Here is a 25,888-nt window from a genome sequence, read left to right on the forward strand (position 1 = left end):
GTGTAAGAGTGTGTAACAGTAATAATGTGTAAGTGTGTGTAACAGTAACAGTACAGTGTTTAACAGTAACAGTGTGTAAGAGTGTGTAACAGTAACAGTGTGTAAGTGTGTAACAGTAACAGTACAGTGTGTAACAGTAACAGTGTGTAAGAGTGTGTAACAGTAATAATGTGTAAGTGTGTAACAGTAACAGTACAGTGTGTAACAGTAACATTGTGTAAGAGTGTGTAACAGTAATAATGTGTAAGTGTGTGTAACAGTAACAGTACAGTGTTTAACAGTAACAGTGTGTAAGAGTGTGTAACAGTAACAGTGTGTAAGTGTGTAACAGTAACAGTACAGTGTGTAACAGTAACAGTGTGTAAGAGTGTGTAACAGTAATAATGTGTAAGTGTGTAACAGTAACAGTACAGTGTGTAACAGTAACATTGTGTAAGAGTGTGTAACAGTAATAATGTGTAAGTGTGTAACAGTAACAGTACAGTGTGTAACAGTAACAGTGTGTAAGAGTGTGTAACAGTAATAATGTGTAAGTGTGTAACAGTAACAGTACAGTGTGTAACAGTAACAGTGTGTAAGAGTGTGTAACAGTAACATTGTGTAAGAGTGTGTAACAGTAACAGTACAGTGTGTAACAGTAACATTGTGTAAGAGTGTGTAACAGTAATAATGTGTAAGTGTGTAACAGTAACAGTACAGTGTGTAACAGTAATAATGTGTAAGTGTGTAACAGTAACAGTACAGTGTGTAACAGTAACAGTGTGTAAGAGTGTGTAACAGTCACAGTACAGTGTGTAACAGTAACATTGTGTAAGAGTGTGTAACAGTCACAGTACAGTGTGTAACAGTAACAGTATAGTGTGTAACAGTAACAGTACAGTGTGTAACAGAAACATTGTGTAAGAGTGTGTAACAGTCACAGTACAGTGTTTAACAGAAACATTGTATAAGAGTGTGTAACAGTAACAGTACAGTGTGTAACAGTAACCGTGTGTAAGAGTGTGTAACAGTAACAGTACAGTGTGTAACAGTAACAGTACAGTGTGTAACAGAAACATTGTGTAAGAGTGTGTAACAGTAATAATGTGTAAGTGTGTGTAACAGTCACAGTACAGTGTGTAACAGTAACATTGTGTAAGTGTGTGTAACAGTCACAGTACAGTGTGTAACAGTAACAGTGTGTAAGAGTGTGTAACACTACAGTGTGTAAGAGAGTGTAACAGTAACAGTACAGTGTGTAACAGTAATAGTAACACTGTGTAACAGAAACACTGAAGTATGTAAAATTGCAAACTAGAATGAAACTTTCTCCAATCCTGCAGTTCTGTTCTGTCCAATCACAGCAGTGTTTCTAATCACATGGTGGTTCTGATTAGTCAGCTGAGGTATTCAGTGATGTGTTGTTCCTTACGTATCACATTTAAGCACAAACGTCAGTAAGAGTAACAGTAACTGTAAACTCTTAGAGTTGATGTTACACACTGCAGCTTAATGAACAAAACATGAGTGAACTTCTCTTCTTCTGTCTTTTGCAGGAATCCTCATATTCATTTGCACTGAAATGCCTTATCAGCCTTTCCACTCTGATCCTCCTCGGTCTGATTATTATGTATCATGCACGAGAAATTCAGGTGAGTAAACGACTCTAAAAGCAATTAGAGAGATGAGCGCAGTTTTATAGATTCTACCTCTGGCTCTTCTGCCAAATCCTAATGATTTTAAGTATCACCAAAACGTAGACACAACAAAATAAATGAATTATTAATAAAATAATAGATTGTAATTCCATTAGGTTACATTTACTATTCTACTGCTGTTTTACTCAGCCAGCTGGGATACGCAGTGCTGTTATTTCTGAAACTAATAGGAATAAGTAAAAGGCTAATAGAGGGAGAAGATTATGTCAGTCATTATTTTAAAAGCTTTTAATACTTTTTAGGAATTTCCAAAAATATCACAGGCTCAAAATCTGTGGACTTCAGTACATTTTTTGTCTTTCTTGCAGCTTTTCATGGTGGACAACGGAGCAGACGACTGGCGGATAGCCATGACTTACGAACGCATTCTGTTCATTGTGCTGGAGCTTCTGGTGTGTGCCATCCATCCGATCCCGGGACAGTACGTTTTCACGTGGACGGCGCGGTTGGCCTTCACGTACACGCCGTCTGTGGCCGACGCCGATGTGGACATCATCCTGTCCATCCCCATGTTCTTGCGCCTCTATTTAATTGGCCGTGTCATGCTGCTGCACAGCAAACTGTTCACGGACGCTTCCTCACGCAGCATCGGCGCCCTCAACAAGATCAACTTCAACACACGCTTCGTCATGAAGACCCTCATGACCATCTGCCCTGGCACCGTGCTGCTCGTCTTCAGCATCTCCTCGTGGATCATCGCCGCTTGGACGGTGCGCGTGTGTGAAAGGTGAGACGGCCAAACTACGGGTCGGACGAATTGAAAAAAAAAAACTCGCCGTGCGTCTTCTTATTGTTATTTTACTGTTCACATTGTTCATTGTTGTGTTTTTTGCCCCTCCCCCTTCCTCCTCCCACCCCCACCCTACATCGCTGCTGGATAGGGGTCCAAAGTGAGTCTATGTTTGTTTTTGGGGTTTTTTGTTTCTTTTTCTTTTTTTTTATCACTGGAAAAAAATCAGTGCCTGTCCTTTGGTTGGCCCATGACTTTATCAAGCTTTGTCTGGATTCTGCAGATCAGCAATCATGCATTCGTCCCCTGGTGCACTGCATTGCTGACATGCCCGGAGATCCCAAACTCTTAAATCCTCTCATTTTTATCCTTCACTTTTATCAGCACCAGTGCAGAGCTGTGAACGATCTCCACATCCCGTCTCACTCTTAGGGTTTTGGGATTTTCACTTTCTCAGGCCCCGTCCACAAACTTCTGGATATTCTTGAAAACGTCGTTTTTATCTTTCTTTTTTTTACACTCCCACCCACGCAAAAATGCAAAAGCGATTTGTAAAAGTTCACAGAGAAACCTGGCTGAAGGTTCTGACAGAAGAGAAGCATTGCTGTGGAGCTGCTGCTTAGCGTTAAACCTGAACACAGCGTGCTCTCCGAGCCTCCATCTAACTCTGCAGCGTCGGAGCGATGGATTCAGGAGCATCACTGACCACACAGTAACAGCCTGGTCAGCAGTCAGGATTAATGAAGTTATTCATAACACACACCGAACACACACAGCAGGAAATGCACACGTTTTCACGTCCACAACAAAACACTGGTCAGTTCCGCACTTTTCTAAAAGCTGTTTTCAGAAACACAGAGTGGTGTTTTTGTGTGGACGGGAGAAAAAAAAACTACATTTGCAAAAATATCCGTATGTGTGGGCGGGGCCTTAGACACCATGTGTGGTGAACATGGCTGTCTTCATCCTCACGGTACTGCAGACCTGCCAACTGTAATCTAGCACTTAGCGTAGGAGCTCCGCATTTAACATCAGAGTTCTCTCTTCACAAGCCGTCTGAAGAACGTTTTCTTTTCTCCTAAATTAAAACGTTACACATGAATCTGGAATAATTGACGCTCGCTGATGTGAAGCCCCGCCCCCTTCGATATTTCCGATGCTCTCCACTTCCTGCGCTCTCGCTTTCTCGTGAAGTAAACGGAGAATGTTTTGACTTCATTCATGTGAAATAAATTTTACTCTTACAGCCGACATTATTTACAACAGACAACAGGGAATTTATTGACCTGAACATGTTTTAGCCACCACCTGGTTACAGAGATTAGAATGATGAAGTCCCTCATGTGCTGGTTTGCTCTCCGGCGCTGGTCAGCGCGGATGCGTTCGAATAGTGTGGTCAGGCCTGTTGCCATAGAAACTGGAGTGTGTTGATATGCAGGGTTTTACGGTAATCAGCAGCAACTGTATATACACACACACTCCGGCTTCTACCAGTGAACAGACGATGTTGGGTGTGTAAAGACGTTCCTCTCTTGGGGTTGGCAGGTCTGGTTTTGTGTTTTCCCTCCAAGGCCTCTTTGTTTCTTTTCTTTCTTTCTTTTTTTTTGTAAAAAAAAAAAAAAAAGTTTGACCTTTGACCTGTGCTGGCTTGCGATTCTGGCCAGGGGAACGTATTTGGCCCATATCTTGGGGGAAGGTGAAGACGAGTCTGTGAAGCTGCTCCATGCCCCAGGCTGAGGGAGAGCGCTGAAGCTAAGATAAGCTAAGCTAATCAGGTCACCGCTAGCCGGTGGCTAATCCGCACACTTCCCTTTTCCCCAGATTATGATCCAAACCGCCTGCTCCTGCTCTCTCACTCCATCTCATCCCATTCCGCTGGCTGCTGTGGAACACACTGAGGGGTGTGTGTTAGCGCGCATGATGAGTTTCCCCTCACACACACACAAACACACACACACGTTTGTGAATGAACTGAACACCGACTTGCCTGTGACATGTTGAGTATGTCTCTTATATTTTACTCTTTTTTACTTTGTTATATTTTTGGAGTTGAAAATGCTTTGGCATTTTTGTGAGAGAATTTAGCCTTCATGCTAATCATATTTCTGTCCATTTTAAACGATTAGCGTTGTTTTTTGCTAGCCAACCAAGCTGATATGCTTTATATTAACCAAACTAATGTGCTTAGCATCAACTAGCTAAATCTATATATACAGAATAATTACTAGCTATATTAGTGTTTATGTGCTAGCATACAGTGTGTTTGAATAATATGTTATGCTAATATTCATGACATAAATTTGCAGGAACGATCTAGCATTAGCATGGTTATGGTTATAAAAGCTACTGCAGCAGTTTAAACATGTTAGAAAGCAAACCGATCCTTTAGCCTTGATGTGTTCAGAGGTAAACCAGTGTGCTAGTTAGCAATGTGTTTCTCCTGGCTAACTGTAGCCATGATGAAGATTTTAGAGGGATTAAATCTGCTAGCTCAGCATGTCGTAGCCTCAGGGGAATATTTCCCCTGAAACCCCAGCGTTTCCTGTTTCAGCTCTAAATCTCTCTAATAGCACTCAGCTTAATGAGTCGTCCCCTTAAATTCATGGCCACGACGCAGGACGCGGCACTGACTGATTAATAGACACATAAACGGTCTGAACAGAGCCACACTGCCATCAGCATACACACACACACACACACACACACACTATCTAACATGAAGGGGCTGATACTGAGAAGCTGCATCTAACTGCTTCATTTCTGTTAGCTAACTGAGCTGATAGATGCTAGCTGAACAAGCTAACATTCCTTACATGTAGTTTATTTGTGTAAGCTAACTAAACTAACCTGCTTGTGAATAAAATAGATTAGCTAATCATGCTAACATGCAGAGCTGAAACTAGAAAACTAAAATTAAGCTATTCAAAAGTACTAGTTACTCAGGTACACATGTAGCATGTATTAGCATGTATTAGCTAACTAAGTTGATGTCATATTTTCTAGCCAACTCAGCTAATGTGCTAGCGAGGAACTAACATGATTAAAGTTTAAGAGGAAGTGTGTATTTGTTTATCTGCACAGATTTTCTCACACTTTAGACTTTTATGTGAAACAAAACTCTTTTATGGATTTCCACATCGATCTCGAGGCTGTGAGTGAAGCGTGTTAGCCGAATCACTGACGGCTCAGGATGAGCTTAGCTCTCTAGCGGACTTTACACAGTACGCCGCCTTATGCTGTGGTTTTGTACTGAATGATCTTCTATAACTAAGCAAAGCTGAGTGCAGATGCCACGCAGAAGCAGACACCACACAGACATCACGCAGACGCCACACAGACATCACGCAGACGCCACACAGACATCATGTAGATGCAGACACCACGCAGACATCACACAGATGCAGACGTCATGCATACATCATGCAGACGCAGACACCACACAGACATCACACACACGCAGACATTGCACAGATGCAGACACCATGCAGTCGCAGACATCATGCTAGCAAACAAGCGGCGGCTCTAGCCTACAGGCGGCGTATACGGACCTGGCCGTGTTTTATCCGTCATAATCTGACCCGCTTTCCCTCCTGTACCAACATCTGATCCGTATCGATCATGTGTATCCGGGCTCATGAAGAGATCAGATGTCTAATGTGATTGGACTTCTCAGATGAGTCGTAATTGAATGGTTCAGCTCCTGAAATCACACGGCTCGTCCTTCATCTCATAATGCGCCAGAATTATAACGTTAACTTTGGGCTTTAAAAACATTAACCATAAAACAGGCAAAAGTCTAAAGATTCTCTCTGACATTCAGTTTGTTCAAAACGCTGCTTTCTGTAGTTACTAACCTCCAGGCTAATATGCTAATACTATACTATCAAGCTAAATATACTAGCTGTTTTAATTTAATTTTATTTTTTCTGTATGATTTAGATTTTAATATATTTAAATATTATTCATACAAATATTAAAAAACGGAATAATTATGAATTATTTTCATCAGAGTTCATTCAGCATTACCAATCCGTTTCTTCTTTGAATTTTTACAGTAAATATTTGTATGCTTTTTGAATTACTTTTGAAAGTTACTTCTAAAAGTCCTAATTCCATAAGAGTTCTCCTTTTTTTAATTTCTGGAAAATATATATATATTTTTTATTTTCAGGCGTGAAATGAGCCACAGGAACTTACAGGAACAACTTGCTTATCTCAATAATACTAACAATTTAAAAGATTTAGCAAAGTAAAAATCATTTTATAATTTTAGATTTTAAAGTGTAAATGTCTGTAATGTAAGCGCTTATCTTTCCTCTCGCTAGGCGTCTCCTTCCTGCCTGTAGCTCGTTAGAGGAGAAAAAACCCTGCATAATCCCGGGTGCCAATACTTACGGAACATCTGGATAACTGTGCTTTGTGTTAGTTTATGTGCTTATTTACAGCAGATTGTCCAGAGGAAGTGCTTCTGAGAGCCATGATGTACTAATCTGTTTAATCCAATCAGATTGGCAGGATTTGTCTGACTCGCACGGAGCCATCTGATTGGCTGGCTCAGAGTCGCTCCAGCTAACAGCTCAGAGCAGTGCGGCAAAGAGCCACAGCATTTGGTCACATGATCGTTGATTTAAACAGCGTGATTATTTACAGTCAGCAATAAATCGTGAGGGTTGGTCATCAGCGTCCTGACCACACACGTGCGGTGCTGAAAAACACCTCCAGCGTCCGAGTGAGGAGGTTTATTAACGAAGGCGTTACCTTCTTGTCTCTCTGTTCTTTCTTTCAGATATCACGATAAACAGGAAGTGACGAGTAACTTCCTGGGTGCGATGTGGTTGATCTCCATCACCTTCCTGTCCATTGGTTATGGAGACATGGTGCCACACACCTACTGCGGGAAAGGAGTTTGTCTGCTGACAGGAATCATGGTGCGTTTATGTCACCTCCTCCATCACGTACAGTATATATGTCAGAAAACCTTCACCATAAACAACATGCCTCCGGATATCAATCAATCAATAATTCGTTCGGTCAGTCAATCAGGCAATCAATTAATTAAACAATCAAAACAAACCAATCAGTCAGTCAGTAAAAGATGGAAATGGTGTATGTGTTATTTGGGAACGTTCTATTCGTTTATTAAACCTGATTCTGAAAAACAGAACTAAAAGACAGAGAAAAAGAAATGATGATAAGAGAATTATTACAGCAGATTCCCCTGCAGCTGATCAGGAGGAGTTTATTATCAGTGGAGAAATGTGTAGTGCTGCAGTGGGACACCACCGTCCAGCTAGAAGCCCAGGACTCTTTGCTTTCTCTTTAATGGTTCTATCTGGCCTCTGTTCAGGATTCTACACAGAACCGTTCCTCCTGAAGAACCTCACAGTTCCTGTGCTAATGAGAAAACTATTCATTTGTTCCAATCTGGTGACATACACAAGGCTTATTTTGAAAAAATAAAATTCAGTGAATAAAAATGTGTTCACTCTGCCGTCTGGAAGTGTTCACTCTGCCGTCTGGAAGTGTTCACTCTGCCGTCTGGAAGTGTTCACTGTCTCGTCTGGAAATGTTCACTCTGCCGTCTGGAAGTGTTCACTCTGCCGTCTGGAAGTGTTCACTCTGCCGTCTGGAAGTGTTCACTGTCTTGTCTGGAAATGTTCACTCTGCCGTCTGGAAGTGTTCACTGTCTTGTCTGGAAATGTTCACTCTGCCGTCTGGAAGTGTTCACTGTCTCGTCTGGAAGTGTTCACTCTGCCGTCTGGAAGTGTTCACTGTCTTGTCTGGAAATGTTCACTCTGCCATCTGGAAGTGTTCACTCTCACGTTTGAATCCCGAGACAGGAAGACTGGCCGTTTGATGGTCCTGTCATGCACAGTGACCCCAGCCAGTTGCGTGAGTGTGTGAGCTGATGTATGAGAAAGAGGACAGATAGCCATGTGTCCTGCTCTGTCTGGGTGGATTCAGGTGTCATCCTGTGGTCTGTGGTCGGATAGAGCTCCAAGTAGGAATTTGCTAAAACCAAATGAGTGAGAAAAAATAGAAATAAAACACAGAACAAGGAAGAGACCCTGGATTTTATTAAACGAAACGATTTTCTCTTCTTATTTCTCATTGGTTCTCCTACAGGGGGCGGGCTGCACCGCGCTGGTGGTTGCCGTGGTGGCCAGGAAGCTCGAGCTGACCAAGGCGGAGAAACATGTTCATAACTTTATGATGGACACTCAACTCTGCAAAAGAGTGAGTCATTCTCTCCACACGCACTCCTCCACTCCTCCGTCCCAAATCACTTCTTTTTCAGATGATAAAGCTGTACGTGTTTCGGTGGAAGAGAGAGAGAGAGACAAAGAGAGTGTGTGTGTGTGAGAGAGAGAGAGAGAGAGAGACAGAGACAGACAGAGAGAGAGATGTCAGAGTGTCAGACCCTGAGTGTGAAGCCCGGGGTGAATGTGCTGATGCTGAGGCACTGGCGAATCGCCGAAACGCATTTTAATGGCACAATTTGTAGATGAAAGTGGAGACAGCGTTTTTTCTCAGAGTTCAGGCTTCAGAGCGACTCATGCTGCAGGAGATCAGCCTCATCACTCCATCACTCCATCCTGCACAAGGGACACTGATCTGAGGTCATTTCCTCTTCTCATGAGACTGGAATCTTATAAACCTCAAATCAGTCACCTGTTCATCTGAAAACATGTATAGAGAGAGAGAGAGACAGACAGACAGACAGAGGGGAGTGAGAGAGAGAGAGACAGACAGACTGACGGGGGGGGGGTGAGAGAGAGACAGACAGACAGAGGGGGGTGAGAGAGAGACAAACAGAGAGAGAGGGAGAGAGATGGAGAGTGGGCGGAGTTGAAGAGCACACAGTGATTGGGTTAAAGGCTGTAGATCCAGAGACATTTGTGTGTGAGGGTATGTGTGTGAGTGAGTGAGTGAGTATGTTAGTGGGCGTGGCCACAGCAGACCTAATTATGCGAGTATTACAACACTGCAGTGATATTTTATTGTTCTGTTCTGTGTTGTGTTTTTTTTTTTTTCTGTTTTGTTGTTTTGTTTTGTTTTGTTTTGTTTTGTTTTGTTTTGTTTTGTTTTGTTTTGTTTTGTGTGACAGGTGAAGAACACGGCTGCTAACGTACTCAGGGAAACGTGGCTCATCTACAAACACACCAAGCTCGTGAAGAAGATTGATCACGCCAAGGTCAGGAAACACCAGCGCAAGTTCCTGCAGGCCATCCACCAGTGAGTAGCAGTGCTGACCTCTCAGCACCACAGACGCCTGTCTCACTGCGCACTAATGCTAAACTCTACACCAGGACCTGAACTTTACCCTCAACACCTCATGCTAAACTGACCGTACTTTCAGAGTTCCAACTTTCCACCAGTAAATTTGCTGTGTTTGGGTTTTCAGGAAAAATCTGTTACACAGTGTTTAGCTATTAGCCGATGAGCTGCTACAAACTTCCTGTCTGCTGTGGACCACTGCTGTCCCCCTGTGGTGGAGAAAATAACACTAAACATGGGCAGCATTACCTACACAGTGGGAGGAACATGAGACTCTCACATGGGGAATGGAAACCAGTAAGAGAACTGGAGTGTGTGGAGTATAGAGAAGCATGATGTTCAAAACGTGTGAATAGTACACACGTGTACAGAACTCTGGAACCTGCTCATGAATAAATTATAGAGAATACAGACGTGTGTGTATGTGGTACTGCAGGTGAGGTGGAGCTCTGACTGTACAAACACAGTTTACTCTACACGACACATATTACACATTTATACACACTGAAGTCTTTTACTAGAACATAGTGTGTTTGTGTATATGTGAGTGAGTGAGTATGTGTGTGTGTGTATGTGAGTGTGTGTGTGTTAGTGTGTGTATGTGTGTTAGTGTGTGTGTGTATGTGTGTGTGTGTGTGTGTGTGTTCTGTGCATTTTGAGGATTTTAAAACTGTTGTGTGTTCCGTCTGTTTTGTCTGAAATGACTATGGCAGAGCTCAGAAGTAAGTGTTGTTTATTCTCACTCTTCCTCCTCCTCATCCTCCTATCTCAGTCCTGCACCGATGTTCAAACCGACATGACTCTGTTTGAAGCTGGATGCTCATTTACTCGAAATCTCTCAGGATTTTCACTCAAACTATGAAAAACAACAAGTTATTTTAAAAAAGGGAGAAAAAAAGCATCTTCTCAGCTTCAAATCCATTCGAGTTCATCCATCTGATCTGCACCTGACCTCCATCTGATCTGCACTTAGCACCACGCTACGCTAAGCTAACAGATAACCTCCCATTACGCTTCCATGAGAATAAACTGAGGCGCTGAGATCCTCGCCTCTCACTACTCCACCTGATTGTGTTGTTGCACGCGGTGTTAGCATGCTGAAATGGCTGTTAGCTGTGATGCTGTGATGTCTGAGTGACAGTAGCTAACTACAAGCTAGCGAGTCATATTTACTGCACTATTCTATCCGGACATGAGCTAGCTACGTTTGGATCTATCTGGTCTACTCCAGCATTGCTAGCCAGCTAGTTCTAGCTAATGTGTGCTAATTTGTGTTAGTATTATGTGCCTCAGTATTGTATTGCTAGCTAGTCTGTTTAATAGCACGCTAATTTAAGTTAGTTCTGGTGAATAATTTGTTTTGTATCTTCACAATAGCTAGCTACATGTTTATGTTCATGTATGCAAAATACACTAGCTGGCTAGTCATATGTAATGTATTAGCGAGTGGTTATGTTAACTAGCTTATTTAATGTAGTTAGTTATCTTTGGTGAAAATACGTTTAAAGATTAAAACACTTTAGTTTATTCACTTCAGGAAATCTTTATATGCTAGCCGTCAGCTGATGTGTTTGTCGCTAGCTAGCCAGGCTAACGTTGAGCTAACAAACATATGGAATGCTTACAGACCCAAAATACACGCAGAGTTCTGACATTAGCTTCAGCTAACGGCTCCGACATCAATCACCTTCTCGCTACAGTCACATAAACATCTGTAACACAGAGTGTTCACTGAGAGTGTGTGTGTGTGTGTGTGTGTGTGTGTGTGTGTGTGTGTGTGTGGATCATTATGGAGGTTCGGGTGCTGAGACAAACAGAAGCAATTTTGGCTTTTCCCAAAATTGAGAGCTCATCAGACACCAAAACAAACCCCATGTGTTCCTGGAAATGGACTGTTTTATTTCCGGTTTAAAGTCTGACCGCTCCGCTCGGCTGCGTCCACTCGTCAGCTGCGTCCACTGACCGCTCCGCTCAGCTGCGTAAACTCGTCTCCTGTGATAAACATCCAGAAGTTTTCTGTAATATTCCTTGTCATGTGAATACGATAAAGCAGAAAGGAAAAGACGTCTAGATGTTTCGAAAGAGATTGTTCAGTTTTAAACATTTGTTTCTAAAAAGATGGAGATCTTCATCTTCCAAGAGATGATGATGATGATGTTGGAGATCTGGAGGTGTTCGTGGTTCCTCAGGCTGACTGCAGCGTGATGCTCTCTAAAACACGGCTAATGTTCTGAATGTGTGTGTGAGCTGTGTTCAGCCGGGACGTGTGTGTTTTAACCCCAGATCTAAAGCATCAGGTGTGTTTAGTGACGTGTAAAAGGGGAGGAGTCTGATGCTATCAGAGCAAGCGTTTCTTCCTGGTGGACTTACTTGTGACGTTCCGTCTCTTTCGTCTGTTCTGTAAACACGCTGAAACTTTCCCTGTGCCGGGACTATGAGTTTTTGTTTGTGGTTTCTTCCGGAGGAAACACGCCCTCACCGTCCGCTCCACGCGTTCCCGCCCTCAGCAAGCCTCGTTAGCAGGCTAATCAGGCTAACACTAACACTTTATCAGCGGTGCGTCAGTTGTCGCTGTTGCAGTCACTTCCTTTTGTTTTATTTTCTCTTCTTATCACTCATCTGATTAAAAGCGGTACCATGGCTTTTTCTCAGAAGTTTTCGGGCATGGTGTTTATTGTAAACGAGTGGAGATAGCGGTCATTAACCTTTAAAGACTGAAAGAGCACTGCGCATGTTTTCCATTGCTCCACATGCATTGTTTCGGTTCGCGCAGTTAAAAGGTCAAACCAAACATGCATGCATTCTTACCAGTTAGCATGTGACTGCCATCAGACCGCCAATGGCAGTTTTCGGAGCTTTCAGCAGGTCCAGCGCTGATCCAGCGGCATTCAGGCGTCCAGCTCTGATCGCCTTTCATTTTAAACATCGATCTGTTCATTTTCCCCAACAGACAGTTTTAATAACAGCGCTAATAAATTTTTGCCCCAACACCAGGAAGTGGCAGCTTTTGAAGCTAACATGGATAGCACTTACTGCTGCTTTCTGGGGCTAAACAATGCTGTAGTGCCCTCTAGTGGACAAATCATACTGCATCATTATTCTAAACCCAAAGTTTCAGCCGATTTCTGTCTTTATGTCCCAGAAGAAACACAGCTGAGGTCCAGCATTTCTGCATCAGAGCTAATTAAAGTCTGGCTCATTTTCACAGCTCAATATTAACAATAATAGTAATAATAATAATAATACACAAAAATATTACTATAAAACCTGTAAAAATAATCAAGTGAATATTAATGCGAAGTGAAAAAGAAAAATATAGATTTGTCCCTCACTGTCTTTACAGAGCGAGCATGCTAAGTAAGGTTAGTGACTAGCAGCGATTAGGAAATCAGTAGGTTTTTTTCCTGTAGATTATGTAATGTCATCACACAGATGTAGAAGATGGAAACTAACTCTGATGTTCTGTCATGTTTGTGGTAAAATGTACATCTAACAGCTAACTGGTGTTGCTTAAGACCGCTAGCTAGTGTTAGCAAGTTGCTAGGGAAAACTCCCCTCTAGTCTGAAGGAATAATGAGATAAACCTGATGTTTGGGGAAAGTTGTTGTTTTCGTGGACGTCTGAATGCGCTAGCGCTAACGTGTGTGTCATCGTCTCCGTCTTCACTTCCTGTGGCTGAATGAGTTCTGCATGTCTGATCTGAGAACGTCTGCATGTCTCACTTCACTTAGTCAAGAAGCATCCTGACATCTCTCTCTCTCTCTGTCCATCTCTCTCTCTCTCTCCATCTCTCTCTCTCTCTCTCACTCTCTCCATCTCTCTCTCTCTCTCTCACTCTCTCCATCTCTCTCTCTCTCTGTTTTACTCTCCTTTTCCACCTTTTATCTGTCACCCCCATCTTCCTCCCTCCCTCCCTCCATCTCTGTCTCTCCCTCTCTCTGTTACTCTCACTGTCTGTCTCTTTTTCATGTATTTGTGTACTTTTCTTCTTCTTCTGTTTTTCCTCCCCTTATTAACCTCTTACTCTCTTTCTCTTCAACCACTCTCTCTCTCCCTCTCTGTCTGCCTCTCTCTCTCTCTCAATATCTGTCTGTCTCTCACTCTGTCTCTCTCATTCTCTCTCTCTCTCAATGTCTATCTGTCTCTCACTCTCTCTCCCTGTCTGTCTGTCTGTCTGTCTGTCTCTCTCTCTCTCAATGTCTGTCTGTCTGTCTGTCTCTCTCTCTCTCTCTCTCTCTCTCTCTGTGGTTCCTGCACGTCTCTGTGATCAGACTGCGCAGTGTGAAGATGGAACAGAGGAAGCTGAATGATCAGGCCAACACACTCGTCGACTTAGCCAAGGTGCGTGCTGTGTGTGTGTGTGTGTGTGTGTTTGTTGACAGCTGCATCATAGACCTGCATTCTACATGCCTTCTCACTGTATGTGTGTGTGTGTGTGTACAGACACAGAATGTGATGTATGACCTGGTGTCAGAGCTGCAGGAGCGCAGTGAGGAGCTGGATAAGCGGATCGGTCATTTAGAGGAGAAGCTGGACTCCATCGCTCTGAGCGTCCAGTCTCTCCCTGAGCTGCTGAACCGAGCCATATCACAGCAGCAGCGCCACCTGCTGGACGGCCTCATCCACCACTCCACACACTCCACACACTCCTCACACTCCTCACACACCAGCTCAGCATCTGTGCGCCGCCGGAGGTCACCGTCCACTGCTCCACACACCTCCTCTGACAGCGGCTAACACACACACACAAATACACGCACATACACACATTATAGACACGCGTGTGCTTCTCCGACTAACATGGCTCGAGAAAAAAAAGACTTCAATGACTTTAACACACTGACACGAAAAAAGAAGAAAAGAAATAAAAATACCGTAATGAGTTAACAGTTCATGGTAGACATATGGTTTACGTTTAGCCATTGTATGGCTGTTTAAAGTTAGCTTTTTTGTAAAAGCCCTTGTATAGTTTACGGACTGGATCCAGGGTGTGGGGAGGGGGGGACATCACACACACACACACACACACAATCGCACACTAATACACACTGCTGGCTGAGAAAATGTCGTCTTTTCTCATGAAGAAGGACATCAGCGGAGGAGAAGTGATGGAGAGAGGCGGGACTGAGCGATGGTCGCACACACACGGGCCTTTGGGAGCTCTGAACCTGAGCAAAGGAATAAAACACCAAATTATCAAAAACACACAGAATTGTTAGACACACCAGAACACAGTCGCTGCTCATCCAAACCGAACCAACACGCAGGAACGAGTCACAGCCAGGAAGAGGCGGGGTTTTAGAGGCAGGGGAGGGGTTTGTTTTGTTTTGGTTTGGGTTTTTTTTTTTTTTTTTACACAAAGCATGCTGGGTAAAAGTGTCCAGTTTGAAAATAACGCATCACTGTGTGTATATGTAGGTTTATTCTGTCTTATTATTTTCACGGCTCTTTATTTGACCGCTCCGCTCCGCCGGACAGTTCACTAAAACATTCCTTTTTTCCATTTTTTTCTTCTTTTTCTTCATTTCTAAATAACATTTTACTGAATTACGCAAGTGCCCAAAGTTTTTAAGATGAAACCTCTTCACGGTTTGTGTGATGAGTTTTTATACAGCAGCAGTTTATCACAATGTTATTGTACTGAGAAGGAAGGGATGATGATGATGAAGATGAAGATGTCTTTCATCTTCAGTCCGGTGTTCTGATGGGGGTGGAATCTCGATGAGATTAGCGTCTGAACAGAAATAGCTAGCTAACAAACCAACTGTACAATAAATTATTTAAGACAATAAGAAGCCTATGTTTGCTAGCAGAGTGAACTCCTCTGAGAGTAACGCTAACCAGCTAGCCTTATTTTTATAGAATCGTAGCAGTTGGCTAACTAGACATTTATTTTGCTAGTAATATTTAACTAGTTGACTGTCCCCTTAGTGCAGCACTAGTCCGTTAGATAGGTTTAAGTCTTTATTTTATAAACCGATCCAGTTGTTTAGCTAGCGTGTCATGTTTAGCTAGTCCGGACGTCCCCTCTGCGTAACGCTAGCCCGCTAGTTACATGTGAAATCTAAGAAAGTAAGAAATAATGAAATAAATTTGCTTCTTTTTCCATCTCAAAGGCAGCAGCTTTCTCCGGTTAGCAGAACAGAACCTCGTCAAAGATAAACAGATGGTTGTCGTCACGGTAACGCCATCGTCATGGTAACGTTAAACTATATTCTGACGAGTTTTACTGTAGAAAAATGATGACGTCGAATCAAAACCCTGCTACTGTGACCCCTCTAAGCTAGCTTACTAGCAGTTAGGGATCTGAGAGGATGATGAGTGGAGATGAAGAGGAGCTCGTCAGAGTCCTCCTCGTCCATTTCCTGTTTACTCGTTCACTGAAGGTTACAGCTAACACGTTATCCTATCAACATTATATTTACTGGTTTAAGATGAAACTTCGCTTGCTGTTTATGTTTAGCTTCTTCAGCTAAAGTATAGAAAAAAAGCAAAATTTAGCAAAAATACGGACCAAATTCTTATTTTTTTTTTTTTAATTAAAAAACGTAATCTAAAAATATTTGTAAAAAATAAAATGTAAGTGATTGGAGTTAAAGTGGCTGTCAGCGAGCGTGAGGGACTCCACCCACCATCAGCATGCCGGTGAAGGGAATTATGGGATTGCGTTCTCACCTTCTTTGTTTTGTTTTGTTTTTTGAGTTAGTAGTTTGTGAGTACGGTGATGTCATGATCTGATTATCAGCATGTTCCTGACGTCTGCAGGACCTCAGAGGCTGGACGTCGATGATGATGATGATGATGATGATGATGGGGTTAAACTTGGGTGTTTGGATTGTGTGTGCTGTAAAACAGAGACATTATACTCAGAGCTTCCAAGGGTCCCTGCGGCTCAGCGCTGCCGCGTTGCGGTGGAAACCGGGCGGAGGCTGGACGCCACCCGTGCATGTTTCAATGCAAACGCCGACGGAGCTGACCGATAGGGGACGGCTTTAGGTTCATTTCTTCCTTTTTCTTCCTTGATTTTTAATTTTTTTTTAACAAAAAGATTCCTTTTTTATGATTTCTCTAGACTTTTTATAGCTTGTAGAGGAGAATAACTCGAATAATTCCTACAGAGTGGCAGCATAGTTGAATTCATGCATTCCTTAGATCAAAGACCAAAAACCACCCAGAATAATAAAAGAAGAAGAAGAGAGTGATTGTCATTGGGGTTCCATCATAGATCACATGAAATTAAAAGCGATTAGGTTTCCCAGCTCTGCTGTACCCCAGACTAAAAATATCAAAGATGTGGTTGTTTTTTTTTTTTACGGGATTGAAAAAGAAAAAAAGAGAAGAAGCAAACTGCCTTTACTGTGTGTCTTCGGCCGTGTTGACCAACCTGTAGCAGATGAACATGATGCTGGGCTCCAATATAAAGAAATAAATCCACTACACTCCAGAAGCAGCCGGGTCTCCTCACTGAGTCTGTCATTTCCTCTACGCCTCAGGGGGCGGGGCTTCCTCTCAGCTCGGTCTGTGATGTCACTAAATAAACTCTGATCCTGAGCGGTTTATCAGAGAACAGAACAGCTAGCTGTCTCTCTACATAAGCTAGCTTTCTAGCTACCATAGCTAATGTTAGTGTGGTTTAGACGGATGGTCGTTGTCATGGTGACGTTATAATGACATATGTTTGTAAAATAAATGTAAGTGAGGATTGAAACGGATATAGTGAACTCTGACATATCTGACTAATGTGAGCTAGTTTGTTAGCTGTTAGCTACACCATCACTGATCACACAGCGTGACCAGATGAGGAAGACAAGGAAGATGGCAGAGTTTCCTAATTATGTGTGAGATGTGAAGGTGTTTTAGTTGTTTCTGAGCTCTTACAAAAATCCATGTAAATGACTAAAATAAACGGTGTATTCATCTAATTCAGGGACAAGTTTTTAAATGTAATCTTTTAATGTTCTGTATTTTCAGGAATAATAATAATAATAATTAAAGCTGTAGTTTATACGGTTTAAAGTGTTTATATGTCTGTTATCATATGGATTTAAACAGAAATTCGAAATCTTATTTATTTAGAGGTTTGCTGTCTCGTAAACTTTGCTAGTTTCTTTGTTTCAAGTTTATGTTTACTTTTTTTCTGGCCCAGAACTGAGCTCCACCCTTCATATGCTGAGCTCCGCCCCTTAAAAGCTGAGCAGGAGGTGGACATCCTGGTGTGAGGTGTTCAGGAGGTTTAACACAGAGACGATGCATGAGGGTCTTGATGATGACAGGCTCTGGTCCTGCAGGTGGAAAATTCCACCAGAAGCTTCTCAGAGTTCTGCTCCTCACCTTTGGGATGAGTAAGAGTGGAAACTGTGAACTGGGACGTCTGCCTTTACATGCACATGAATGTAATATGGAGTTGTCCCGCCCTTTGCAGCTATAACAGCTTCAACTCTTCTGGGAAGGCTTTCCACAAGGTTTAGGAGTGTGTTTATGGGGATTTTTGACCGTTCCTCTAGAAGCACATTTGTGAGATCAGGCACTGATGTTGGACGAGAAGGTCTGGCTCACAGTCTCCACTCTAATTCATCCCAAAGGTGTTCTATGGGGTTGAGGTCAGGACTCTGTGCAGGACAGTCAAGTTCCTCCACACCAAACTCACTCATCCATGTCTTTATGGACCTTGCTTTGGTCACTGGTGTGCAGTCATGTTGGAACAGGAAGGGGTCATCCCCAAACTGTTCCCACAAAGAGCATGAAATTGTCCAAAATGTCTTGGTATGAAGCTGAAGCATTAAGAGTTCCTTTCACTGGAATTAAGGGGCTGAGCCCAACCCCTGAAAAACTGATCTGACCTGAACTCAATGATATGGAGGGGTGTACAAAACTTAGCAATATAGTGTATGTTTGGAAAAGACAAGTAAAGAAATCTGTTCCTGTGAGTTTCTTCATTCCTGCTGAGTCTGAACCTGTCCACCAGAGGGCGCTCTCCTGCTTCTGTCACTGGGTCTTTGACAGTTTCATGTTTTCTCGTTTATTTGTTTGTTTCTTCTTTTATTTGTTTCAAATACCAGGTATAAAAGTATAGATTGCAAACAGATCTTTTAGTCTATGTAAAGATATTTTAAAAGGAAACAGTTATCATGTATCCTGTAGCTGGGATTTAGAATGATTTATTTGCATTATAGCAGAGATTTATTACCCAGATAAAAGCGAACACTGTCGTTTTGTACCCTCTGAAGTATCTGTTTAACTATTAGCTGCTTGTTACCTCTCTGTTAATCAGCTGAATTATTGTCTTATTCATGCTTTAATACCATATTTTATTTCTAAGGAAATTGAGAGCGTTTCAAACCGTTAAAGAACCCTGAAGAAATCCAATATGGCGACTCAGGAAGAGATGCCGAGCTGTTGCCATGGAGATACTTCCTTTTTCCGCCTCCCGAAAAAGCTGTGCGCTACGGTTACCTCAGAGAGCGACTTGTGACATGAAGCCTTCTGTGGGTCGCGTCCCAAATCACCTAATGAGAATTACTTCAAATAATAATAATATGAAGAAGAACAATAATAATAATATGAATAAAACTCCGAAGAAATGTTTTAATTTCTTTTTTTTTGAATCGCTGAGGTAAAATTGCGATTTTTAGCAAGCACTTGTATGAGCTAGCGAGTTTATGTCTCGCGCTATTTTATCAGTGTAATTGTTTGAGGCTTGTGCTTTAAACCTCATTAAAAAGCACTGTTTAGTAGTACTGAGTGATTTGTAATACAGCCTCGGGGCCGGTCTGACCGTGAAAGGCGAGGGTCGACTTCTAAAAAGAGAATTAAATTTCGGCTCCTGCTCCGTACTTAGTGCACTACATCAGCGCCATTTTGGGCTCCTTATGCCCGCCCACCTAAGCTGAGCTCTGTGTGTGTGTGTGTGTGTGTGTGTGTGTGTGTGTGTGTATATACGTGTGTGAGGAATAGCGGAGAGTCAGTACGCTGTGTGAGCAAACAAACCGGGGTGAAAGTCTGTCTATCTATTCTAGCTTTAAAATAAAAAAAGATTTAAACATCTTTAATCGAAGAGGAAAACTTTAAAAGAACTAAAGGGGAGGAATAAAAGAGGAACTCGGACTTTATCCCGTGTCTCAGGTAAGACAGTCACAGGTGTCCTGAGAGCTCACGCGCGCGCGCGAGACTAACTGTTTATAGCTTATAGTTTATATATTTCACTCAAATATGGAAAGTTTGACCAGTTTTAGATTATTTTCAACATTTTAATGCATCTGTAAATCCATCTTTTACACAAATAAACTAAACTCTGAGTAGAATGAGTGTATTAATGAAATGTGAAATAACTAAACACTGTTGTTGTTGTTGTTTATGCTACAGGATATTTTTCTGTATCACTATACTTAGTTTTGTTTTGCTGACTTTAACCACACAAAAAGCTACAGAGTTATTATATATGTATAAATTACACCTCTGTGGCATTGTTGTGTAGTTTTTGTGTAGTTGAAATAACACACACATTACAGTTTATAACAAACGTTATAAACTATAATCTGAGTTTATTGATGATAATAATACCTATATAGCAACCAAAATGTAAGTCTGGATTTATGTACACTGTGTGTGTGTGTGTGTGTGTGTGTGTGTAGTCACTGTTCCCACCTCTAATAAGTGTTTTATTTGTCTTAAACAACAGCAGTTTACTAACACTCACGACTTCTTTGTTTATTAACGAATAACAGACTCTTTAAGATAATAATGTAAAAATAAGACAAAAGAAGAACACTGGAGACTCCTTCTGATATTTGTTACATTAACACAGACATCGTCACCATAGCAGTGTTTTATAATCTGTTTATTATTAGTGAAGTATTTACTGATGATACGGTGAAGTCCACACCTCCTGACCAATCAGAACCCAGAATCCAGCAGTGCTGTGGGACCAATCTACCTTACCGTGCAGATTCTTTATGTTTCTCTTCATGTGTGTGTGGATCTCCTTCTCCAGCCTGTAGATAGAGGAGGTGAGGAAGGTGTGCAGTTATCTCCATGTGCTTCTGATGTTCCTGTTGTTGAGTGAAGCTGTTGATCTGCTGCTATGGTGGGAATTTCTCCTCACGCTTGCCATGTTTCCCATTTTTATCCGATTTATCACTTTCACCTTTACTCAGGTGTACAAATGCTGACTAGAAGCCATATGCTGCTCTGTGAAAAGTGTTGGCACCCCTCTGCCCTGTACAGCAGGGACTGAGCAGGTGGATTTGTGGAGGTCCTCAGGGAGAAGTTCTGGGTGTCAGTGTGTTCTCAGTTCGTAAACACCGTATTAAACGTTTTCAGCTTCTCCGTTCCCCCGTACAGTTTGTGTTCGTCGTCCTGTAATCTTCCTCAGGGTCTGTTTCTGATTGGTAGGTTGAAGCAGAGATCTGATTGGTGGACGTTTCTTAACATAATCCACATTTAACACGTTAGCGTCCTTGTTAAACAGAGGTGTTTAGAGGCAGCTGACCTGCTGTAATTCTCTACTTTAAGATGAGGAGAACATCTTCTGGATCAGCGTGTGGTTGTGTCTCCTCGCTCGGTGGCCGGCTGATGCAGGAATGCAGACGGAGTGAAGGACCAGTCGCCTCGTCTCTGCAAAGCCACTCGCTTTTGTTGTAGCAAAAAGTCACTTTTGACTGAACACGGTTACCGTGGTAACCGAGCTCTCTCTCTCTCTCTCTCTCTCTCTCTCTGTGTGTGTGTGTGTGTGTGTGTTCTCGTGTTCTCAGGACAACTCCATCCAGTTTAGATCAGGGCTTCTTTGTTAATCCAGGGTTTTTTTTCTGACCAGTGAAATTTAAACCCCTCTGCAGTTGAGGTCGAGTGGAATTCCAGGCTCTTTATAACGTGTTATAACACTCTAATCATCTGATTCACAACAACAACGTCACAGCAGGTTGATAAAGCAGATAAAGTAAACCTGGACCTTTCTTCCCAGTGTGTCACTTTAACAAAAACAAAACAACATGATGTAAGATTTAATAATCCTGATCCTGAGCTGGACCGAGTTGTCTTTAAAAGATGAAGATTAATCTGAGAAATCCTGTATGAAGAACGTATCCCAGATGTTCACGCTGTTGCAGCGTCACTGTTAATGTCATCACCGGTTTCACTGAAGTGTGGAGGTATTTGTTCAGCAGAGCTCCAGATGAAGGAAGTGTTTGTCACCACAGTTCCAGCAGGTCAGAGAGGACTACAGTAGTGTTGAGGTTTCAGTCGTTCGTTTCAGAGCTGCTGCTGCTGCTGCTGCTGATGATGATGATGATGATGATGATGATGTTTAAGCCTGAAGAGTCTGGGATTGATGCCATTTAATTTGCTGTGCTGAAATCTGTTTGAAGTCTGATGGAGCTTAACTCCATAACAGCTCTCTAATGAATTTTTATGATCCGGTCTACAGTAAACTGGACACACACACACACACTCTGTTTACAGGCAGTATAAATCTTCACACTGTGTGAGTTTCAGCTCGGTGCTGCTGTCTTGAACAAAAAACCACAAGCTCATGGGACAGGCACGCTAATGGTGAGGAGGAACAAAACTTGCTAATGACAGAAAAATCTCTTTATTAGCTCCGAGCTCACTGCCGATTTATTTCTTTACTTTTATTATTTTTCTGATTGTTGGTGGATTATTAGGCTGCGTGTGAAGGAGACATTTCCTGTAAAGCTTTCTTCTATTACAGAAGCCACAGTAATGAAATGTGGGCGGGGCTTGAGGTCGGTCAGGTACATGGCACATAAACAATCCTGAAAAGTTTGGTACTCTAAACATTTCAGATATTTTACACCGCATTCCTTTAGGCGTTACTGACCAAAGTCTTTCAGTGCTGTGGTCATAAATCATAATCCTCCACAAACAGCCTGGGGTGCTTCAGTGTGTTTAAAAAAACGCTCCTGAACGACATCGTGTCGGAGTTTCTCCGAGCGCCGTTGTAAGAAAACCTGTGTTTTCAGAGCAGTGTGAGTTTCCTCTGATCTTAGAAAAAAAATACAGGCAGCACAATCTGGTCTTTTCAGCTTGGGAGTGGACAATGGGCTATTTTGAGGGAGTACTCCCACCGCTCTGGACACAAAACACTGGCTGTGTGAAGAGCCGGGAGTCTGAGCGCCGGTACGGCCGTCTCCGTCTCCCGTTACCTCACACACATGTTTGGATCCTAGTGTAAGATCTGGAACAGTTTTGCTTTGAGCTCTGTTTATCTTGGTCACTACCGAGGAGTCCAGAAGTCAGAGTGTACTAAACTCACAACGTCCTGTTCAGTCCAGATCATCACCACGTCATCCATTTCATTCTCAGGGCTCAGTTCCTTCTCCACTAATATTGTTACTTATTTTAGACAATAAAAACACACTAACCTGTATTTAATAAAGAGAGAATTATTTTTTTTTTATTTATTCAAAGTGTACTGATGTGTAATATCTGATAAAAACACATTTATGAATTTATCATTAATATTCAGATACTTCTGTCCACTTTTGAGTATTTCTTTAATCCAGATAAATACTTAATCCCGCTAATCCAGTGTCTTTACCTTTGTGCTTTTTAAACTTTTGCACTTGTTTTTTCTTCTTGACGATTTTTTTGTTTATTTTTTGTTTAACAGCGCATGTAAACTTTATTATTAAATCATTTTATTTTCCTTGGTTTTTTTTTATATTTCAGGTGTCTCCACAATGTTTGAGAAGCAGTCGTACGACAGTCCCCCCATGTACAGCCCTCCGATGAACAATTACGGACCCCAGGGTAGTTTCCTCCCCCCTCAGAGCGAGTTCGACCCCTACCCCCCTCCTCCTGGATCATATTATGTGGGAGAGGAAGTGCCTCAACATTTCTACAAATGGACCTCTCCTCCTGGAATCATCAAGATCATGGAAGGTGCCATTGTGGTGTTGTGTCTCGGAATCTTCGCCTGCGTGGCGTCGACGCTGGTCTGGGACATGCAGTACGGAGGCTCGTACGGTCTGGGGTCTGGGTACGGATCAGGTTACTACGGATCGGGGTACTACGGATCGGGGTACTACGGCTCCGGGTACTACGGATCGGGGTACTATGGAGGCTACAACTACGTGAGCCCATATTCCGCCAAATCCGCCATGATCGCCATGGCTGCCATCAACTTCATTGTGTCGCTGGCTATCTTCGTGGCTACCTTCTCCAAAACGCGGACCATCCGGAGCAGGAAGTTCTACCTGGTGGTGCTGGTGTCCTCCGTCATCCTGGCCGTGCTGCAGGGCATCATCAATATTGTGTACATTGTAGGGGTGAACCCCATGGCTCAGAGCTCCGCCAACGCCCTTTACAACCCCATGCTGATGATGTGTCAGAGCCTGTACGGGAACAGCGTGTCAGGGATGGGCGGAGGATTCCCACTCTACAACCAGTACCTCTATCACTACTGCTACGTCGATCCTCAGGAGGTAAATCACTGACCGCTCAATGCTGCCACTGCGTCGTCTGTTAGTAGCTTCCACCGAAGATTCACGAGATTAGAGATCTGGTCTGTAAATATAACCTGATGGCTAATGTAGCCACGAAAGGAAAAAGAAGAGTAAATTATATTTAACGTAAATATTTTTTACGTTAGTCAGAGTCATTTTCTGTAGCTCCACAGTCAGATTATAAAAAGATCGAATTTTGAAAGCAGACCACTGCCTTTACACACAAACATTCAGCTTTAGAGACTTAAAAAAAATCAGGAATAGAAAATGTGGACTGATGAAGTAAAGTTTTTTCTTTGCTGTAACATAAAAGTGATAAACTGTTTAAAAATGAAAATAAAACGCAGATAAACATGTTACTAATGAATCACTGCATGAAATTCTCACATTAATCACAGGAACAAATCATCATTCAGAAGCTCATTAAAATAACACCCAGCGCTCATCTGCTACACTTACAGACAAATTTTAACTTCAGTTTATACTTAATTAATTTACTCCATAATACACACCAGTCAGCCATAACATTATGACCAGTGACCGGTGAAGTGAATAAGACTGAGTATCTCCTCTTCATGGCACCTGTTAGTGGGTGGGATATATTAGGCAGCAAGTCAACATTTTGTCCTCAAAGTTGATGTTAGAAGCAGGAAAAATGGACAAGAGTAAGGATTTGAGCTTTGAGTTTGATGAAGGACCAAATTGTGATGGCTAGACCACTGGATCAGAGCATCTCCAAAACTGCAGCTCTTGTGGGGTGTTCCCGGTCTGCAGTGGTCAGTATCTATCAAAAGTGGTCCAAGGAAGGAACAGTGGTGAACTGGTGACAGGGTCATGGGCGGTCAAGGCTCATTGATGGACGTGGGGAGAGAAGGCTGGACCGTGTGATCCGATCCAACAGACGAGCTACTGTTGATCAAACTGCTGAAGAAGTTAATGCTGGTTCTGATAGAAAGAGGTCAGAATACACAGTGCAGGACGGGTCAGGGCTGTTTTGGCAGGAAAAGGGGGACCAACACAATATTAGGCAGGTGGTCATAATGTTATGGGTGATCAGTGTAAGTCATGTCTCTGAGTAAGATACGTCTCTTCCGATCTCCATCTGCGGAAAAAAAACTTAAATCCTCACTGAGGTCTAATCTCACTACATCCTGAATCTCTCTATCACCTCAGTATGGTTTTACACACACACTCTCTCTCTCTCTTTCTCTCAGGCCGTGGCGATGGTGTGTGGTTTCTTGGTGGTGATAGCGTTGGCTGTAGCGGCGTTCTTCTCCTATAAAACGAGAAGCAGGATCTGGCGCTATGGGAAACCCAACGTGTACTGGGATGAGCCTCTGACCGGCGGCCCTGAGGGCAGAGATGTGGAGGACTGGGTATGTTTACTACACTCAGGTCAAAAACACTGCACTGATCTATCACTTCATCATTTCAGAAAGAAAACTGCAGCACTTTCATCTTTTATTAACAGACCACAGTGGACTCCAGCCTTTATTATACATGATCCTGGAGTTTAAATGAAATGACCAGGAAGAGGTTAGGATACGTTAGAATACAGACCTGGGGAATAAAATACAGGATAAAAAATGAAATATAATAAACATTTGTTTATAAAATCTCCTCAGACAGGTGTTTAAACAGGTAAAAGATGTAAGGATCACAAGGGAAATGCAACATGAAACAATTAAAAAAAAATTAAACCTACAGAGAAGCACATATTT

General features: G+C 42.4%; 2 protein-coding genes across 6 annotated transcripts in view; both read left to right on the top strand.

The window, feature by feature from the left end:
- kcnn1b (potassium intermediate/small conductance calcium-activated channel, subfamily N, member 1b) overlaps window positions 1-17,152 on the top strand; it is a 65,753-nt gene extending 48,601 nt beyond the window's left edge. The window contains exons 4-10 of one of the 5 annotated variants that reach the window (XM_058390665.1): window positions 1,536-1,631; window positions 2,006-2,424; window positions 7,214-7,355; window positions 8,554-8,664; window positions 9,536-9,663; window positions 13,977-14,046; window positions 14,149-17,152. In XM_058390665.1, coding sequence (XP_058246648.1) covers window positions 1,536-1,631; window positions 2,006-2,424; window positions 7,214-7,355; window positions 8,554-8,664; window positions 9,536-9,663; window positions 13,977-14,046; window positions 14,149-14,442 — 1,260 coding nt within the window. In that variant the 3' untranslated portion in view covers window positions 14,443-17,152. Of the gene's footprint in view, window positions 1-1,535; window positions 1,632-2,005; window positions 2,425-2,598; window positions 4,429-7,213; window positions 7,356-8,553; window positions 8,665-9,535; window positions 9,664-10,418; window positions 14,047-14,148 lie in introns of those variants that run through there. The other 4 variants (XM_058390666.1, XM_058390667.1, XM_058390669.1 and 1 more) reach the window with 4 other exon arrangements.
- A 2,481-nt stretch (window positions 17,153-19,633) lies between these two features.
- The window catches only part of si:ch73-61d6.3 (occludin), a 15,823-nt gene continuing 9,568 nt past the window's right edge, over window positions 19,634-25,888 (top strand). The window contains exons 1-3 of the mRNA XM_058389897.1: window positions 19,634-19,827; window positions 23,392-24,146; window positions 25,382-25,543. Coding sequence (XP_058245880.1) covers window positions 23,403-24,146; window positions 25,382-25,543 — 906 coding nt within the window. The 5' untranslated portion in view covers window positions 19,634-19,827; window positions 23,392-23,402. The remainder of the gene's footprint in view (window positions 19,828-23,391; window positions 24,147-25,381; window positions 25,544-25,888) is intronic.

Source organism: Hemibagrus wyckioides, linkage group LG05 (genome assembly GCF_019097595.1).
Source record: "Hemibagrus wyckioides isolate EC202008001 linkage group LG05, SWU_Hwy_1.0, whole genome shotgun sequence".
Lineage (NCBI taxonomy): Eukaryota > Metazoa > Chordata > Actinopteri > Siluriformes > Bagridae > Hemibagrus > Hemibagrus wyckioides.